Source organism: Microtus oregoni, unplaced genomic scaffold, assembly GCF_018167655.1.
Source record: "Microtus oregoni isolate MIOR12 unplaced genomic scaffold, Mior012 000025F_ref0000491, whole genome shotgun sequence".
NCBI classification, from domain to species: Eukaryota; Metazoa; Chordata; class Mammalia; order Rodentia; family Cricetidae; genus Microtus; species Microtus oregoni.
The window spans coordinates 24587597-24607577 of NW_024543084.1; the positions used below are offsets into that span (position 1 = coordinate 24587597).

General features: G+C 53.9%; 1 protein-coding gene across 1 annotated transcript; it reads right to left on the reverse strand.

Moving 5' to 3' along the window:
- Positions 1–345: 345 nt before the first annotated feature.
- Positions 346–12309, reverse strand: Pgpep1 (pyroglutamyl-peptidase I). The gene is made up of 5 exons (XM_041674625.1): positions 12192–12309; positions 10209–10261; positions 6350–6466; positions 5336–5568; positions 346–4975 (listed from the first exon to the last, which is right to left on the reverse strand). The coding sequence occupies exons 1-5, from the start codon at positions 12223–12225 to the stop codon at positions 4783–4785; spliced, it is 630 nt and encodes a 209-aa protein (XP_041530559.1). The 5' UTR covers positions 12226–12309; the 3' UTR covers positions 346–4782.
- Between the last annotated feature and the right edge of the window lie 7672 nt (positions 12310–19981).

Sequence of the window (19981 nt, forward strand, 5' to 3'; positions counted from 1 at the left end):
ACATGCCTTGGCTTGTCATGAGCCACCCTCCCTCCATCTCTTCCTTATTGTCAAGCTGGGTTTTTATCTGACCAGAGAAGTCATTGGCCAAGGCAGGGCTGCAGCTCTGAGTGGCAGGAGAGGCCCCTGGGAGCCGGGGACCCCTGGAGTAAGGATGGAGCCGAGTGAGGCTGCTTCTCAAAGAAGTTACATGCATTGGTCACACATTCAGCCCCAGACCCAGAAAGGCTAAGATAGGAGGATGGCTTCAGTCTGGAAGCTGAAGGCCAGTCCAAGTGGGCCATAGAAAGACCCCAACTGTGAGCCTGGACTGAGGCCCAGCAGGTGACATCAGACACACAGTGACATGTTTGAACAACTTTATTGGTTTCTGGGTAAAAAGTGTGAGGTCTCCGGGAATATGGCCTGGCAGGCCACTTTCTCCTGGGGTCCCAGACACCAAGCTGGGGACTCAGCAGTAGCTCTGGGGTAAAGAGAAGGCACACTTGATGAGGAGGTCGGGAGGGCAGACGAGCCCCCTCCATGAGATAGTGATGGCTCCATGAACAGCCAGGGCCCCAGGCAGGCCAAAGGGAAACACTTCACATGGTGGGGCTGGGGCCTCCCTGGGCAGGACCCCAGGAAGAGCCTCAAGCCACTGGCACTGGTTAAACCTCTTAAAAGAAAAATAAGTTGCCGTGAAGTGGTGGTACAGGCCTTTAATCCCAGTACTTGGGAGCAGAGGCAGGTGGAATATTTGAGTTCGAAGCCAGCCTGGACTACAAAAGCTAGTTCCAGTACATCCAGGGCTTTTACACAGAGAAACCCTGTCACAAAGAACCAAAGGGGAAAAAAAAAAAGAGTTACCCCCCAAACCCAGCTTTCCATGTTCTGTGAAAGCCCCCCAAAGCAAGCTAGAATGTGATCTCTTGAGCCCCAGTGTGACAGGGAACTTGGCCATGGCGAGCCACGTCCCAGTGCAGGTCCCTGACACACCCCACATGTGCTTCCCACAGCAGTGGAGGGAGGAACGTTCAGGAAGCTGTCAGGGCCTCCACTGTCTCTCGGTATTTTTCAAGTTTACTTTTAATTTTGTGTCTGTGAGAGTTCAGTGTCTGGGGAGGCCGCTGGAACCCCGGAGGAGTCACGGCGCTGTGAGCCACCTGTCCAGCTGCTGGGGACCAAACGCAGGTCCTCTGCAAGAGCAGGTCCTCTGCAAGAGCAGGTCCTCTGCAAGAGCAGGTCCTCTGCAAGAGCAGGCAGAGCACCAGTGCCATCTTTCAGGTCCCGTCATCTGTTTTGCTTTTGTTTTTCAGACTGGGGTTTCTGTATTCCAGGCTGACCTCAAACTCAAGGCCATCCTCCTGCCTCAGCCTTGAGTGATGGAGTTACAATAGAGAGGCACCAGGTTCAGGTTCTTACTCTCTAAGAGCAAACAAAACTCGCACATTTTATCTGTGGGTCTGAGTGCGCCGTGGCGTGCGTGCCGAGGACAGCTTTTGGGAGGCATTGCTCTTCCTCCTTGGAGTGCTTGGGGATCAAATCAAAGCTTTTAGGTTTGGTGGTAACTGACTTTACCCACTGAGCCATCTTGCCTGCCCCTCTTTCTTGCTACTTGATGACTATGTAGGGGAGGCTGGGCTTGAACTCCTGATTCTTCTGTCTCCACCTCCAGTGCCTGGGTGATGAGACCCTTACAGCCTGGAAATCTCAATACTTGCGACCAATACTCCTAAACCGGGGACAGGTGCCACTGACAGGCATGTTCAACTGCCACTCAGGGTTTGGATTTTCAAACCTAAACATTCAGCTGGGTTCATTCCCCATTACTGCATAAAAACATGAAACATGTTCTCCCCTGCAGCCAACATCGCTGGGGGCACATGCCCCCATTATTTTGCTCCCCCTGTGGATGCAGGGACGGTGGGCTGTGGGAGCCAATCTGAGTTGATATTGCAATGCCATCAGCGCTCCACAGGGCCCCACAGGGACTGTGTTAAGACTGAAATGGCTTTGTTTTTCCGTTCCCGGAGGGGACTTCTGGGCTCAGATTCTCCATGGGGTAGGAAGGTCGAAGGTGAGCTGTCTAGACAGTGGGGGGGAGGGGTCACCCACAGGGTGAAGCAGGAGCAGCCTGTGTGCACAGCAGCTGGCCTGGCTCCCAGCCTCCCTCAGCCTCAGGAGCCCACCGTTTTCTGGAGGTTTCCATGCCAGTCATGAGCAGAGTAGAACATGAGATTCCCTGTTTAGCTGACACTATCAGTATAACTTCAAAGACTGGCAAGTCAGGCATGGTGGCTTCCACCTGTCGTCCTGAGATGTGGAAGCAGAGGTCAGGGTCATTCTCAGCTACGCAGTGAGCATGAGGTCAGCCTGGCCTACACAATACCCTGTCTCAAACCACAAAAAACTCAGATCTGGGTACTACAGTAGTCATCCAACCTCAGCTGCCCGCCCTGGAGCCTGCCCTGGGCACAGCATCTTAATCCACAAACTACGTTCCCACGTCCAAGCTGACAGTGTAAATCACTTTCTCGGGTTAAGAGTCCAGACGCCACCATCACTGTCCCTACTCATGTCCCCGGCTTCCAATCTATGCCAACATTACTTCTCCTCCTCCACCACTGGGCCAGCCTGGTGCTTTCTACTTTATCACAGCACCTGTGAGGTCCAGGCGCCCCCACCTCAGGCCCTGCTGGGAGCAGCAGGGTTGGGGGTGACCTGGTCCTTAGGGGTCAAATGTGGCCAGGCTAGGCCTCCACCTGGCAGCTACCAACCCCCTGAGCCCCACCCACCAAGGTTCTCGGGCCAGGACAGGGGGTACCTCAATAAATATCAGTCCCTCAGCTCAATAGTAACATCTAAAGTCGGGCGATGGTGGCGCACGCCTTTAATCCCAGCACTCGGGAGGCAGAGGCAGGTGGATCTCTGTGAGTTCGAGACCAGCCTGGTCTACAGAGCTAGTTCCAGGACAGGCTCCAAAGCCACAGAGAAACTCTGTCTCGAAAAAGCAAAAAAAAAAAAAAAATAGTAACATCTACAAAATGACAGGCACACCACTGGGGTGGCCAGACGGGGAGTCCTGCCTGAGTACAGGTGAGACAAGATGGGTGAAGACATGGCTTCGGGGCACATGATGGCACCCTCCCCAGTCCCCGACCCCTCTCCTGGGTCCTGTCTGAACCTTTGGGGAATTTAATAGTGGAGTGCAGCCTGGAGCCCAGCTGAAGACTTGCCAGGAGACAGGAGGATTGCCACAAGTTGGAGGGCCAGCCTGAGCTACAGAGTTCAGGAAGAGAACCCTGTTTCAAAATACAAAAGCCAAATAAAGTCACTGGGAACAGACACCAGGACAGTGGTGCTGAGGCAGGAGGATCAGAAGTGCAAGTCCAGCCTGGTCTACACGATGTCCCAAAGTCCTGGGTCCCCGGGGAGAGAGCGCCAGAATGGCAGGGATGCCTGGAGCCAGGAATGTTCCGCAGACACAGGGTGAGCAAGGAAGATGACCTGAGGAAATCACGCCAGAACAAGGAACATCTGAGCTGAAAGGTAGCTAGGCCCAGCGTACAGCCATTGGCCCAGCACTGGGCAGGCCAAGGCAGGAATGTCGAGAGTTCAAGGTCAACCTCAGCTACACAGTGAGCTGGAGGTCAGGCTGGGCTAATGAGACCCCCGTCTCAAACAATAAAACAGTACAGTATGAGCAGTACCCCAGAATCCAGGTTCATCCAATCACCATTCCCTCCACAAAGCCACAGAATGTATGTGGCTTCTGGTGGCGGGAGCTGCACTTTGTTTTGGACGGAGTCCACGCCACAGGTCCCATCTGCCCCTCCTCCAGGCCTGAAGTTCAAAGGCTGGCTGGAGTCCCAGGCACACCAGACAGTTCACAGATGTCCCAGTGACTGATATAGCATGTAAGAACATGCCCGGGCACCGCAGCCTCTGATCCCAGGTCCCTCAGGAGACATGAGAATCTGTTTATCCACAGACACTGGGAGATGCCAAACCCTTACTCTCCCGGCACTTAGGAAGCTGAGGCAGGAGAATGAGGAGTTCAAATGAGACTAAACTGGGTTACCTAGTAAGGTCAAAGGGCCAGCCTGGGCAACCTGAGAACCTGACTTAAAAAAAAAGTGACAAAAAAACCCTCTGAAAAATCAAAAATAAAACAAGAAAAGAAAAGGTCATGGCTGGGTCAGTGCGGTCCAGGGAAGGGCCAGGCCCTTGGTGGCGACAGCAAAGGGAACCCACTATGGAGACCCAAAGAATGATGGCATTTTCAGGACAGGAGGCAAAAGAGGCCTCACACCCCAGGAGAAAGAAAGACACTTGTTGATTAAGCCTGAAGTTTTAACAATGGGGATATAAATTATTCTGCTCCCTAATCTAGCACTGGAGGGGGGAGGAGGAGGAGGAGAAAGGGAGAGGAGAGTGGGGAAAGACTGAGGGGGAAGGGAGACAGAAAAGGCAAAGTTCCAGGTGGCTTTCCCAGGGACCATCCAGGGCTTAGGGACATGGATTAGTGCCAACTCCTTTCTAACACTTGGTGAGACCCCACCAGAGAGACAGCTCTGACTCCTGTCCACAGCCCCTGGAAAGCAAAGTGTACTGGGCCAGGTAGCGGCACAGCAGGTGTTCAGGCCACCAGCCTGTGGCCATCTCGCCCTGGTCCCAGCCTTGGCCTCTGGGGACAGCAGCTGTGTCTCCTGACAGCTTCATCCACTGCCTTGAGGTCCACCAAGGCGAGGAGAGGATGTGTGAGCCAGGACCTCCTCTCAGAGCACTGGGTGTGTGTGGCTGTCAGTGCTGGTGACAGCAGCTGATGTCCCCTTCCACCTGCTCCAGAACACCCAGCATCTCCTCAATGATGGCCCTCAGAGCCCGGCCTAGCTGGTCGGCATTGTAGGGCTTGCCCAGTGGGGGTACGTGGACGAAAGCTGACCGGCCACGGCCCTGGTAGAGCGAGGTGTAGTAGGTGAAGTCACACAGGTACCTGGGTCAGGGGAGGAAGGGGACACTGGGTCAGAGTCAGTTCCGGGCCACGGCCACACCCACCCTCTGGGAAGCCTGCTAATGCCTGGGAGGTGGTGGGGAACCTAGGGATGAGAGGAATTTGGGGGACCCTGGCAGCCTTATCTCTATTTTCTAGAACTTTATTTTGCTGGGCAAGAGGGCACACACCTTTAATCCCAGCACTTGGGAGGCAGAGACAGGCGGATCTCGAGTTCTAGGCCAGCCTGTCTATACAGTGAGACCCGGTCTCGGAAACGAAGGTGACTGGTAAGATCTCTGCTGTCCAGTGCCCAGGCTCACCCCAGGAGTTACCCACCCCTTCGGGTGCCCGGGACCCCACCTGCCAGCATCCTGGGAGATGGTGACAGACACATCCAGCCCCAGCATGGTCACCCTTTTGCACACAGCATCCATGTCAATGATGGAGTCGATGCTCTCAGGACCATCCTCCACACAGCACTGCGAGCCGGGGCAGAACCGGCAATTATCAAGTCCTTTGTAGCCCTTGTTGTGCCCACATTTCTCCAGGGTCACCGTGGTGGCCATGCCCGACACCCCAACATGTACCACGAGCTGGGAAGAGAGGGACAAAGCTTAGCAGGAGCAGATACCCACACACAGGGGTACAAAATGACTGTTAGGTAGACACCCACACAGGGCTACAAAATGACTGTTAGGTAGACACACACACACACAGGGGTACAAAATGACTGTTATGTAGACACACACACACAGGGGATACAAAATGACTGTTAGGTAGACACCCACACACACAGGTATACAAAATGACTGTTAGGTAGACACTTTGAACTCACAGAGATCTGCCAGCCTCTGCCTCCCAAGTGCTAGGATAAAAGGCGTGCACCACCACCCAGTTTGAGGTGTTTTGAAAGTCATTTTTTTTTCTTTATTAATACTTCCTTTGATGGTGCTGGGTGCACCAGGGCCTCATACACTCAACATTTAACTGGAACTTGCTCAAACTCTTCCTGGCTAGCACACAGAGGGCAGCAGGGCCCTGTAAGGTCCCCAGTCACTGCCTGGGGTGTGACACTGGCAGGCTTGTGAAGAGGTAATGTGGTTTGAATAAGAATGGCCCCACAGGTCCATGTATTTGAGTGCTCAGTCAACAGGGCTTGGAACTGTTTGGGAAGGGTGAGGAGATGTGGCCTTGGCGGAGGAGGTGTGGCACTGGAGGCGGATGCTGCCCTGTGATGATCCTAGACTAACCTCTGGAACTGCGAACTGGCCTCTAGTTGGATGCCAGCTTTTATGAGTAGTCATGGTGACTACTCACAGGCCAGAGCAATAACTAGGTGTGTGGATCTTCAGGGGGCCCCTGTGCACCGCTCACCTGAGGGCTGTGTTTCTCCCACAGCGCAGGGATGAGCCTTTGGACTGTCTGGTATTCTACAGGGATTTCATACACGTGCAGGTCCACGCTGTCCCCAAGGCCCAGTTTCTCCAGTTCCTGGGAGAGAAGACACCATGTGAGGATGGGGAGGCCGCAGGGGACACCCATCTTCAGACACCAGGCAGTTCAGCTGGCTGCGCTGTGTGCTGTCACCCAGCACTCGGGACTGGACGCAGGATCAGGCGTTTAAGGTCATCCTCTGACCACCTGGCAACCCACTGAGTACCCAGAGCAGCAGCTGGGGCAGCAGCTTCTCCTCAGGACCACGGCCACCTCAGGGCTGCCTGGGAAACACCGGAAAAGATCGGGAAGCACAGTACAGACCTGGGAAAGATCTGGATTAGTCTCTCTGTGTAGCTGTAACAAAACATCGGGGCGAGGGCACTTCACGACAAAGAAGGCTAATGCTGGGTGGTAGTGGTGCACACCTTTAATCCCAGCACTCTGGAGGCAGAGGCAGGAGGACCTCTGTGTCTGGAGGCAGAGGCAGGAGGACCTCTGTGAGTTCAAGGCCAGCCTGGTCTTCAGAGCTAGTTCCAGGACAGGTTCCAAAGCTACACCGAGAAACCCTGTCTCAAAAAACAAACAACAACAAAACAAAACAGAAAGGATGTTAAACCAGATGTCACTGTCATATTCCTGAGGATTGTCTTAATACCTGAGAGGCTGAGGCAGGAGGATTGTTGCTAGATTAAGGCCAGCCTCCTTCTCCACATGAATCTAATTCCAGGCCAGCCAGGGCTTCATAATGAGACTCTGTCTCACAAAACAAGAAATTAAAGAAAAAAGGGGCTAAGTTTGCTGTTAAGAGTACTGGCAGCTCAGTGAGTGCCCAAGGAGCGTGCAGGGGAGGTACCGGTCCATGCCAGCACCAGGTGTGCTGCACACCTGTCAGCCCAGACATTTGCAGGATGAAGGCAGGGGTCAGAAGGTCAAGAAGACCCTGTCTCAACAAACACCTAAACTCAAACAAAAAGCATGAAAGAAAGAAGTTTCTTCCTTCAGGACTGTTCTGGAACAGGGGACGTGCGCCACCTGCTGGGTGAGCATCAGGGAGGGGCAAAGAGCAAGCCGTTGTCTTGGCAACTGTATTTGATGGACTTTCGAACTTCACTGGTGAACAAACTAGAAAAGCAAAATAAATACCCCCCTCCCTGCCCCCGGTGAACCAAGTGGTGTTTCTGTCACCAGGCACTCAGAGGCCGAAACTGAGCCAAGAGGATTGTGGTGAGTTCCAGGAAAACCTGGGTTACAGGGAGACCCTATCTCTCTGCTCTTCCGGGGGACCCAGGTGACTTACACTTGCAAGGGACCCCAGGCCTCAGGCATCTGGAGGCATTTGCACCCATATACACATGCCCCACCTACACAATTAAAACAAAGCTAACTGGGTGGTGGTTGTGCACGCCTTTAATCCCAGGAGGAGAAGACAGGAGAAGCCTCTGTGAGTTGTAGGCCAGCCTGGTCTACATAGTGAATCCAAGATAGTCAGGGTGACATAGAGAAAACAGACTAAGAAACCCCCTACACACACACACACACACACACACACACACACACACACACAATCAATGTGTGTTTGGTGTTTGGTATGTGCTTGCCCTCGGTTCCCCGCGAGTGGCTGAGACCTATGCGAGGCCAGGATGAGCAGTCTGCAGTAGAGGGGTTCCAGCAGGTGATTAACGTCCCTGTGAAGGCCATGAGCCTCCACTTTCAGTGAGGACTCTGCTGGGCAGAGGACAGTGTGTGGGGATGAGTCACCCTCGTCTGGCTCTGCCTTTGCCCGACACCCCAAATCCCACCCCGCTTCCTCCTGGCACACTGCTCAGCACGCTGGAAAGCTCCAGGCCAGAGGGTGCAGCTGTGGCTTTGTCCAGCCGAAAAGACAGCCACAAAATCGGGCACGGCTGTAGCTGCATCTGACCGGGTCCCTTGACCCTACTACAAAGGCCTTCTTTGTTTGCTCACACTATTCCTGGAGGGTCTGTCTAGACTTGTGGTGGCAGAAATCACCTCAGGGTATCACCGAGCTCTGGGGCCCACTCAGGGCCAGACTTTGCAGTAACAAGACAAAGGCTTCCTGGCCCTTGACACTACCTATTCTCCCATGGAGAGATGTACAGCCCACCACCTCAGACCTGGGAGGGATGAAGAGAAAGCTGGCAATGAGGGTGCCCTCTGTGATCCCCACACTTGGGAAACTGAGGCAGGAGAATCACCTGCAGAGTGAGGTCTTATCTGAAACCGATTAATCAGTTTCTCACAGAAGGTGTGCTAGAGCACACTTGTCACCCATGGGGGAGCTGGGCAGCAGGGTCAGGAGTTCGGGGTCAGCCAGGGAGCACACCTGTCACCCATGGGGGAGCTGGGCAGCAGGGTCAGGAGTTCCAGGTCAGCCAGGGAGCACACCTGTCACCCATGGGGGAGCTGAGCAGCGGGGTCAGGAGTTCGAGGTCAGCCAGGGAGCACACCTGTCACCCATGGGGGAGCTGGGCAGCAGGGTCAGGAGTTCGAGGTCAGCCAGGGTGCAGACCCTGTCTCAAAACTTCAAAAAGGGGGATGGTGGGCAGTAAGGTCTGGGAAGGTGGCTCAACAGGTAACAGAGCTTATGGCCAAGCCTGGTAACCCGGGTTCGATCCTGAAGACCCTCCCATCTCTGCCCTCCCATGTGGGCCTTCCCACATACACAACAGACAATACATAAAAAAATAACATTTTTTTAGGGACTAAGATGAGAAACAGTTTGGTTTTTGTACGAAACAAAAGTTTCTCCTTGGAGAGCAAAAGCTCCAAGGGAATTCCCAAAGATTATTTAATTGATTTTCCTTCCTATTTACATGCAGATGGCGGAGTCTGGAGCCCAGGAATCCAGACACCGGCTTTGTGCCTCCTGTCTGCAGCTCACACAAAGCCAGACACACAAGTCTGCAGAGACACACTGGTTCTTTTTGTCTGTGGCTCTGGGGAGCGGGTGTGCAAGCAGGGGCCCCAGCCACACTTCCATCTGCAAGGTCCCGGGGACCCTGGGGTCCTCCATCCAGCTTGCAGTGTGAGGCGGAAAAGAAAAGGGGCAGCAGCAAGCGGCTGAGACTCCTGTGGTGGGGGGGGGGGTGACGAGCTGGTGGCAGGGGACGTCGGAGTCTTGGGTGGGAAGAGGGACCTTAAATCACACAGCTAATGGGCTAAAATTAATCCGGGTCTGGCTGCCGTCTCTGCTAGCCAATTTATCTAAGAACCAAACGTCTGTCTTTCTCTCTCCACTCAATTGTCCCTGAGTCCGTCTGAATGTCCCATCTGGAAGGAAACCCAAGTCTGTGGAGCCGCTCCTTCGATCAAACTCTGGGAAGAGATGCCTGCTGAGGGTCACTGCCCTCCTTCCCAAGGGGCTAAGCCCTCGACCAGTGTGCCCATCTGCTCCCCAGCCTTGGCAGATTGGGCTGGGGTTAGTTTGGTTTTTTAGCCAGGGTCTGACTATGTAGCCCTGGCTGTCCGGGAACTCACTCTGCCTCTGGGATTAAAGGCGTGCCCAGACACCAGGTCAGCAGGAAGTGGGAAAGGCTTTCAGCCAGGCCTGGTTCTAGCATTCGGGAGCCCAAGGCAGAAGGATCATGAGTCTGAAGTTAGCCTGCGCGATACAGTTACAATTAGGCTAAAAAATAAAACAAGAAAACAAATGGGAAAAAAAGCGCTCAACAAACAAACTGGATTGGTTCGCATCTGGGATGTTTAAATTGTGTTTAAACACGTGGGAAGACACTCTGCTCTGGGCTAGGCTGCCCCCCCAAGCCTTCCAAATTACCTGAACAGCGATCCAGCTGGCATTCACAGTGTGCTCCCCAAAAGGCCCAAACCCTGAAAACAGGAAAAGAGGTGTCACTGTCTTCCCACCCAACCTACCCCCACACTATTTATCACCAACCCAGCCATGGACAGGAGCCACCTGTGGGTCCCAAGCTCCTGGAACCTCCACTTGCTGAGCGCTGGGGTGACAGGCACCGGCTGCCCCGTTAGGACTCACACCTGGTAGGACACCCAGGAAGTGGGCCTCTCCTTTAACAACTTCACTCTCCAGTCAGGATACAAACTACAGTTATATTGTCATTGTTTGTGATGGGCTGTCTTCCAGCTCTGGGAACCCAGGACCACGGCCCTCATGAGGAGTTCACAGGCTCTGTGGGATCTCTGTGGGCGGGGCTACCTGAACACCACCTCCTCCTGGTCCCTTAGCCTCTAGGCACTACCTCTGACCAAGGCAGACTCGAGGCATTGTGGCATTTGGTTTCTTTTCCTGGGTTTAACAGCCCTGAGTAAAGACTGAAGCAGAGAGAGGAAGCTATTTTGCTGAGATCTCACAGCAAGAGAGTGGAAAGCACTGGGTTCAAATCCTGATAAGCTGGCTAGCCACTGGGTTGACAAAAAATACATTGAAAAAACAAAAAGGAAAAACCAAAATCAACACACCCAGCTCCCGACTCTCGTCACTCTGGGTACCATGGCGCACACTACAGACCTAGGAGCCGAGGCAAGAGAACTGGGAGTTTCAGGATACATGAGACCTTGTTTCAAAATAAAGAGAGCCATAAAAATACCTCAGTGAGCAAAATGTTTGTCACACAAGGACCTGAGTTCAGACACAATACACAGCGCCTGTGGTGATCCACACTAGTACCCCAGGGCTGGAAAAGTAGAGACAGGCAGATCCCAGGCTCAATGACCTAATCTAATCCCTCGCGCTGTGGTGACCCCAGCCATGGAGCCATTTGCTGTAGCCTCATAACTGTGAGTTCCCTGCTGCTGTGACTGTAACGTAAACATCTGTGTGTTTTCCAATGATTTTAGGCGACCCTGGAAAAAGGGTTGGTTAACCCTAAAGAAGTCACGGTCCTCCAAGAATCCGGGTTAATGTAACTCAGGTGTAAGGGTCCCACCTGCTGCCAGTGTTAAGAGATGGCCACCATACCTCAGGACAGCAGGTAGAGGCCACATCTTGGTAGCACCTCATCATGGTGGCAAGCACTGTTCATCTCAGCTTTTGTGAGTCTAAACAATCACCCTGAATTTGTAGTCAGCCTGGGTCACAGAGTAAGTTCCAGGTCAGAAGGACAGAGCAACAAAATGACACTCTCTCTATAAACCAACCAGTCAAATAAACAGCCCGCCATAGTATGTTCCATGGGATCCGGGCACGGTCACTCACACCTGTCCAGCAGGGGAGCAGCTTCCTCCAGTTTGGAGGAATTATAGCCAGAACCTTCCTCAGTTACAAAACACCTGTAGGAGTTTTCCTAGCTTGCTTCGTGTGGCCTCTCCCGGCAGAGGTTTAACCTGAGTGCCCTCCTCCAAGGCCTGGCGGAGTAGACTCCACCAAGCGGCCCAGGCTGAGTCTCAGGAAATAAGTACGGTTAGCTTCCGGGGATGTTGGTGACAGCAGTCAGAAGTCACTGGGCCATTCTGGGGTCAGGCTGACGCAGGCCTCCACCTGCCAACAATGCAGGGTGCTGAACTAACCGTGTGTCACCTGGACTTTTCCTGGCCTAAACCGGCCTTTGTCCCAGAGGTCAGGGGGTGGGGACAGGCCCGAGCTCGGGAGGGGCAGGGAGGCGCTGCAGCGGGCGAGGGGACCTGTCTGCACCCCAGACCCCACGCACCCCGAACTCCGGGCCGCGGGACCTCAGACTTTTCAGGTCGCCAGGGCCGAACGGCGCTGTCGCGGGCGGCGACAACTGCAAAGCTGTGGCAACCGCGAGACCTGCCCCGCCGCCCCCGGCCCGGCCTCACCTACCGGTCACCACCACCGCCTTCCGCGGCTGCTCCATGGCGGGACACGCTCACTGGGACAGCGGCGGCGGAGACTGGAGCGGACACGGACCGCGAGCCCAACCCGGCCGCCCGGCCCCGCCCCCGAACGCTGGGCTTGCGCGGCCACGCCCCGGCCACGCCCCCGAGCAGATGCGCGGCCCCGCGGGTGCCGCCGAGCCCTAAGCGCGCCGCTAACCCCCACCCAGTCCCCGGGCCACGCCCTTTCCCTGGCCACGCCCCTCGGTAGCCGCACCCCGACCCAACCTCGCCCCAGCCTTCCAAAGCCCCGCCTCCAAGTCCTGCCTGGGACGGGGCACGCTCCTGGCCACGCCCCCGAGCGCCACCGCGTCGGGCTCCAGATCCCCAGACGCCCAAGCCTAGGCGAGGATACCTGGTCCCCATTTGGCCCCGCCCCGGGCATTGCCCCGCCCTGCTCAGCCCCGTGCTTCCCCCCCACCCCCTGCCTGAACCCGCCCATTTCCTTCAGCACCCTCCCCTCCACTTGCTCTTGAGCCAGCTCCGCCCCAAGCCCCGCCTCCAACGTTTAAGTGGGCAATGGGAGTGCGCCCCTCTCCACCCTTCCCAGCCTCAGCTTACCTTCTTACGAAGGGAACATTTACTTCATAGGATATAGCCCCTTACGAGCTCGCGCACAGGGCCAGCTCTCTGAGGACGGGCCGATCACTTATTTATCAACTTCCATGAAGTGCGGATTGTATACCTACCTCTCAGAACGGTCTGAACGGGGCCAGGGGGGCTGGGGAACCCTTTAATTCCGTTCATCACAAGTCACAAACAAGGACACTGAGGCAGGGTCAGAGCTCTCTTGGCCGAGGCTGAAGGGACAGAGGGGTCACTCCAGCACAAGGCCAAGGGAAGGGCGCAGGAGAAAGGGAAAATCCATGCAGGGCGTTTGCTCACTGTCAAGGAGACTGGCCCCTGGACCGCAACTTTTCTCTATATGGCCTTGGTGACACGCCACCCCAAGGCTTTTGCTCAACCGCGCACCTCCTCCTGCCGGCCTTCTCCAAGTGTCATCTGCATTAAAGGAAGCTTCCTCCCCACCCGGACCTCCTTTGGGTTCCCTTTTTCCTGCCTGTCACCTCCCGCAGAGTTTCTGTCCCTCTATTGTCTGCCCACCCATGCTCTCCCACAAGTCCTATTTTGCTAGTTTGTTATTTTAAATCTTATTCGTTACTGTGGTGTGTCCATCTGCTGCTTACACGGGTAGTCTGACCACACGACCACTGAACACGCGGGACATCCGTGCCAGCCTGTATCCTCTCCTGTGATTCCTGTAAAACCCCAGATAAAGAAAACATAGCCCCCTGGCGGTGTCCCCAGAGGCAAGGCTGGCCTTGGACAGAGCCACAGCATCCGGTGCCAGGCAGTGACCCCAGTATTCCAGGACACTGGGGAGCTGCTGGGCCCGAGCTCCGATCGAGCACCCTGTCCCTGACTGCCTGGTGTATAATTGACAACTTGCCTGCTCCTCAGTGGGTTCTGAGGAAAGAGGTTTATTATAGATAGAGACCGCCAGAGAACGGAGTAGAGAAAGAGAGAAGGAAATAAGTAGCCTGGACATGACCAGGGCTGTCTGTGAGAGAGGAGGGGAGACTAGCAGGTGGGGGGGGGGGGGAGAGGGAGGGAAGAAAGGTGGGAAAGAGGGAGAGAGAGAGAGAGAACAAGGCGTGAACACAGAAAGAGCATAGCTGAAATATCAGGGTTATAAGGACAAAGCAACCGAGAGAAGGAGGCCTGAGAACTGAGCAGAACTTGGGGAAGCAGGAGGGCAGAAGGGCTAGGATGGGTTTGTTCTGAGGGGGCCAGCACGGGCTTTGATATGCTGATAGGCACTGGGCAAGCCACAGAGAAGGGGCTCCTTTTGGTAGAGGGGACCCAGCTAAGTTCCCAAGACTTTTATCTAACCTCTAGAAGTCCTCCTACAGTCCACGCCCAGTCCATTTCTGGACATTTGGACTGCCTTTGGGGTTTGGAGTTTCCTGTGGAGATTTCCCGGGAGTCCTGTGCAAGTCCAGGCTGGAGGTCCCATAAAACACAGCTCTTTGGGTTCTGACAGCTTCGGGGAAGCTCAGAACATCTGAGAGCTCACCCCGAGCCTGGGCCAACCCTACTCTAGGGTCAAAACCCTGGGGTGCTCCTCAGAGGGCCTCCAACCAACTGTGGAGCAAAAGTCCCCAAGGGGACAGCTCAGTGGGCACGGCGCCCCCGCAAATGTGCTGACCTGGTACCCACATAAATATACATAACCAAGTATGGCTGTGCCCTAGGGGTGGAGACCAGAGGGTGCCCAACCAGAGAGAGGCTCTGCCTCAAAAATTAAGGCGGGGATCAATACAGAAAGACCCTGTATACACAAAACCACCCTAGCAGGGTGTGTGCAAAGAGGGCCCAAGGAGGCCCCTAGGCAGTTTGCAGTTGCTGGAGGGAAAGGCATTATCCGCAGGGCACAGTCATGGTACAGCCTCCATGCTGATCTAGGGACCCTATAGTGGGTCACAAAGAACAGATAAAAGGAGAAAAGGAAGGAGGGAGTGAAGGAGGAGAGGAGGGAGGGGAGGAGGGAGGGGAGGAGGGAGGAGAGAAGAGGAGGAGGGGGGAGGAGGGAGGAGAGGGGAGGAGGAGAGAAGGGAGGAGGGAGGGAGGAGAGGAGGAGGGAGGGGAGGAGAGGAGGGAAAAAGGAGGGAGAAGGAAGAAAGGAGGGAGAGGAAGAGGAGTGGGAACTAGGAGAGGAAGGAGGGAAGGAGGAGAGGAGGGAGGGAAGGAGAGGAGGAGGGAGGGAAGCCAATCAGCCTGGATGTGGGGGAGCCTGGGCACACCCAATACTCCAGTGGGGACAGCACTGGAGGACTGGGGAAGGAAGTTCCTCCACAGAAGCCCATTGTATGCCAAGGCCCTGGTCCTCAGCAAACAAAAATGAAGAAAAAAGCTGGGCTACAGCTCAAGTGTAGCCCAGACCTTGTCTTAAAGCAGATGCAACAACAACAACAAAAACCCAACTTTGTAAAATGTCCAGTCTGATTTGTGGATCCAGATGCAGACACCCTGTCCCCGTTGTCCGCTGTTGTTGCTCTCAGGACAGACTGCCATGTCCAGTGTGGGGTTGCTTGGTGACTCTGAGCTTCCTCTCCTGATCTGGCATGCTGCCTGGGCATGTCACCTTTTTGGGGGAAACTCTGGAGGCTGGGACCACACAGAAGCATCAGGTAAGGTTTTTCTGGAAGTTCCAGGGCACCTGCATCTCATTTGGGGGATCCAGGAGCCCCCATGCCTTCCTGGTCAAATTCCACCTGATGAAGCCAGCAACTGTGCTGACTTCTGGTCAGGGCCCAGAGCCATCTGTGCCTCTCTGAACCTTTGCCCTCTGTACTAAAACCAGGCCATTTAAGCCTAGGACAGCACATTCCTGGGACAGGGGCCAAAGGACACTTGCCAGGAGGTGCAGCATGCTGCATGCTAAGGCTTGTGTGTTTTCTTACTTGTTTTTGTGTGTTTGTTTGTTTTGTTTTTACTGAGACAGGATCTCACGGAGCACCAATTCTGTAGCTAACGATACCCTTGAATTGATCTTCCTGAACCTGAGATTACAGCTGTATATCACCATACCCAGGGCTTGCTGCATGGTCAGAGTACCCCGAATGTCAGGTCATGCCTTCCACCATATCAAAGTAGCATCTCTCAGCCTCTCCCCCACAGCTGTCCTCCGAGTCTCTGGCAGGTCCACCTGTCTCCACCCTCATCCCAGCGCAGATGGATGATTGATGTGTGCTTCTCTGGCCACCGTTTACACGTGCCCTGGGATTTGAACTCAGGTCTTCAGACCTTCGCAGCAACCACTTCTACCCCCTACTGAGCCTTTCTGCCCTCCTCTAAATACTGCTGGCATGGGCCTTTAATTATATGTACATGGGAGGTTCCTGCAGACAGGCAGGGAGGGGGTTGTGTGTGCAGGCATCTGACATCATGTGGAGTAGACATGGATGTCCTGATATGATGGCAGAACATGCTTTAAGTTCCTAGTCTGAATCGTCATTTCCCTGGAAACAAGCAGCGAGTTGGGGCTGTTTGTCAGCCTGAAGCCTGGAGCAAAAGGAACTCCAGGCAAACCTATAGCCAAGCCACTCCCCCGCCAGCATGCGGCCGGTCTGAAACACTCTGTAAACACCCAGAAGAAAAGTCAAGTGCAGCAGTAACTCCTGCCGCACGGCCTCAGCCAGGGCTGCCTGTGAGAGTTTGTTACCGATGTGTGCATCACAAACCCCATCAGCGCGAGCTGAGGGCTCCACCTTCACACCCGCCATTCTGGACACAAAGCGCAAGCCACCAAGTCCGGACAGCAAGAACTCAGTCATCTTGCAGCCCTGCCACCTTTTGTTTATTTATTTTTTTTTATTTTACAAAAAAAAAAGGCTTATTTATGGCTGGAGAGATGGCTCAGAGGTTAAGAGCATTGCCTGCTCTTCCAAAGGTCCTGAGTTCAATTCCCAGCAACTACATGGTGGCTCACAACCATCTGTAATGAGGTCTGGTGCCCTCTTCTGGCCTGCAGGTATTACACACAGACAGAATATTGTATACATAATAAATAAATAAATATTTCAAAAAAGGGCTTATTTATTATGTATAGACTTCTTCCTGCATGTACACGCCAGAAGAGGGCACCAGATCTCATTATAGATGGTTGTGAGTTACCATGTAGGTACTGGGAATTGAACTCAGGAAGGACCTCTGTAAGAGCAGGCAATGCTCTTAACCGCTGAGCTATCTCTCCAGCCCCTCTCCAGCCCTTTTACATTGTCTTTAAGATAGCTCACTACACGGGGCTGGAGAGATGGCTCAGCGGTTAAGAGCACTGGCTGCTCTTCCAGCGGTCCTGAGTTCAATTCCTAGCAACCACATGGTGGCTCACAACCATCTGTAATGAGATCTGGTGCCCTCTTCTGGCATGTGGGCATACATGGAGGCAGAATGTTGTATACATAATAAATAAATAAAATCTTTAAAAAAAAAAAAGATAGCTCACTACAGAGCCCTGGCTGGTCCAGAACCTGTTATATAGATCAGGCTGGCCTTGAACTCACAGATCCCTCCTGCTTTGCCTCTCAAGTGTTGGTACTAAAGATGTGGCCATCTCTCCCATCTTCCCACTCCTTCCTTTCTTTCTCCCTCCCCTCTCTGTTTTCAGAAGAGTTTTGATATACAAACCAGGCTAGCCACAAACTTGGAGCAATGCCCATGCCCCTACACCCCAGGCATTGTTGGAACTGCTGCTTCTTTTATTACTTTTGGCTCTGGCAAGGATGAAGCACTTTCACCAAGTGGCAGAGGCTAGCCCCTGCCTTTTCCCTGGGCGTGTGCTGGGATTGAGGGGTGCCTTGTTAACATGTGTTCACTGAAGGGTGACCCTTGTATACACACCTCTGACAAATGAGCAATGTCCCTTGTATCCTTCTCTTCCCCTTTCCTTTGTTCTACCCCTCCCACACCACCTTATCCTTCCCTCCTTCCCTCCTTCCCTCTCTCCCTTCACCTCTCCTCCTCCCTCCCTCCCTCTCTCCCTCCCTCCCTCCCTCTCTCCCTCCCTCCCTCCCTCTCTCCCTCCTTTCCTCCTTCCTTTTTTTTTCTTTCCTGGGACTCACTGAGTGGACTGTGTTGTCTCCAGGAGCAGAAACAATACCCAAGTTTACGCCACAGGGGAAAATGCCCCTCAGTGCCCTGGTCTGCCTACAAGTCCTCAGGGAGGGGCAGGGTCTCATAAGCCTCCTCTGCCCTGACAGGGAGCTGACGGGCCTCTCATGTCACGCCGGGACAGGGACCCACAGCCCTACACACTCACTCAGGCTTTGGTATTCTCTGCCCACCACCTTTCAGGTTGTTCCACAGTCTGGGGGGCTGGGGGTCGGGGCACAAACACTGTGCCTTCCACAACCCACTCTCAGCCCACGTCTGCATTCATGAGTCCCACTACAAAGGAAGCTCGTGTGCCCACAGCTGCCCTTGGCCGCCGATGTGTGGACATCAGCTGGTTATTGGGGAGCGGTTTAATGGACATCTTGTCCATTTAGCCAAACCTCTAGCAGCCTTCCCACTAGAGTTGCCCAGCCTGTCTGCCGTCCTCCGCTGCAGCAGGGCTCAGATCCATGCACTAAGCCCCAATGAGCCCTGGCGTTGCCATGCTGCTACTGCACCAGCCCACAGGCCTGACTGGTAGCCCCTCCATTGCCCCTGCCCCAGCCTTGCTAAAACTCACAGCAGCTCCTCTGCCTCTGCGTGTGTGCTGGGGTGACGGGGGTGTTGGGGTGACGGGGGTGTTGGGGTGACTGGGGTGCTGGCTGCTGCTAGGCCAGCCTGACGCAGACTAGATTTATATGAAAGGAGGGAACCCAGCTCAGAAAATGCATCCTCAAGATCTGACTACATGTAAGGCCTTCCTTTTGTCCCCTTTCGTCCTTCCTTCCTTCCTTCCTTCCTTCCTTCCTATCTTTTTTGTTTCTTTGAACCAGGGTTTCTCTGTGTAACCCTGGCTGTACTGAAAGTGCTCTATAGACCAGGCTGGTCTCTAGTAAGGCATTTTCTTAATTAGTGATTGATGGGGAGGGCCCAGTCCATTCCAGGCGGGGTTAACCCTGGCCTTGTGGTTCTGGTTCTATAAGAAATCAGGCTGAGCTGGGTGGTGGCAGTGCACACCTTTAATCCCAGCACTCCGGAGGCAGAAGGCAGGCAAATCTCTGTGAGTTTGAGACCAGCCTGGTCTACAAGAGTGAGTTCCAGGACAGCAAGAGCTGTTACACAGAGAAACCCTGTGTCAAAACACAAAAATAAAAAAGAAGGAAAAAGAAGAAAGCATTCTGAGCAAACCATGAGAGCAAGCCAGAAAGCAGCCCCCGTCATGACCTCTGCATCAGCTCCTGCCTCCAGGTTCCTGCCCTGCTTGAGTTCCTGTCCTGGCTTCCTTCAATGATGAGCAACAGTACGGAAGTGTGAGCCAAGTAACCCTTTCCTCCCCAGCTTGCTTTTTGGTCATGGAGTTTTATCACAGCATAGAACAGCTGTGACTAAGACACACAGGTGTGAGCTGCTATGCCCAGCTACTTGTTTGGGTGCCCAAGGGAGATGACCATGTGGGGAAACAGCATGTGCTATGTAGGCAAAAAGACTTGAGCTTAAATCCCAGCACCCATGGAAAGGCTAGCCTCTGCCATACGTGACTCAGCATTAAGATTAAGGCTAGGCTTCACCTGTAGGAGCCAGCCATGATAAGCTAAATATGAACAGATCACCCAAAGGAAGTTCTTTACTTCCAACCATTATCACCTGTCAGAGTAGGACTCAGCCATCGATAAGTTTAATAGAGGCCTGAGTCTCAGTAGTTTATCCTGAAGCAACACCTGGTTGCAGGAGGGTCCACAAACTGAGATTACCTGAGCACCACCCAAGAACAGACCATCCAAAGGAAATGCCTAATGTTCTAACCACTGGAGATAGGACCACCTGCCAGCACACACTCACAAGGACACCCCTAGACAAATGTCAGCCAATCAGGGGTCCTGAACCTCAGAAACCCCTCACCCCCACCTTTACTACTATAAAACCCAATTCTAACTGAGCTCCGGGCTCTCCGTTTATTCCAATACATTGGACATGCGGAGAAACCGAGTTTGCAAACTTGCATAAAATAAAGGCTCTTTGCTTTTACAGACAGGACTCTGTCTCCTTGTTGGCTTTTGGAGGACTTCACAGATTTGGGCATAA

Bases quoted from the DNA above. Each gene is read 5' to 3' on its own strand.
- Pgpep1 (XM_041674625.1), bottom strand. From the start codon at position 12,225: ATGGAGCAGCCGCGGAAGGCGGTGGTGGTGACCG. The intron at 5,569-6,349 runs GTGAGCGGTGCA...CTCTCTTCCCAG, and splicing joins GGGAGAAACACAGCCCTCAG to CTCGTGGTACATGTTGGGGT. The intron at 4,976-5,335 runs GTGGGGTCCCGG...CCCCTGACCCAG, and splicing joins ATCTCCCAGGATGCTGGCAG to GTACCTGTGTGACTTCACCT.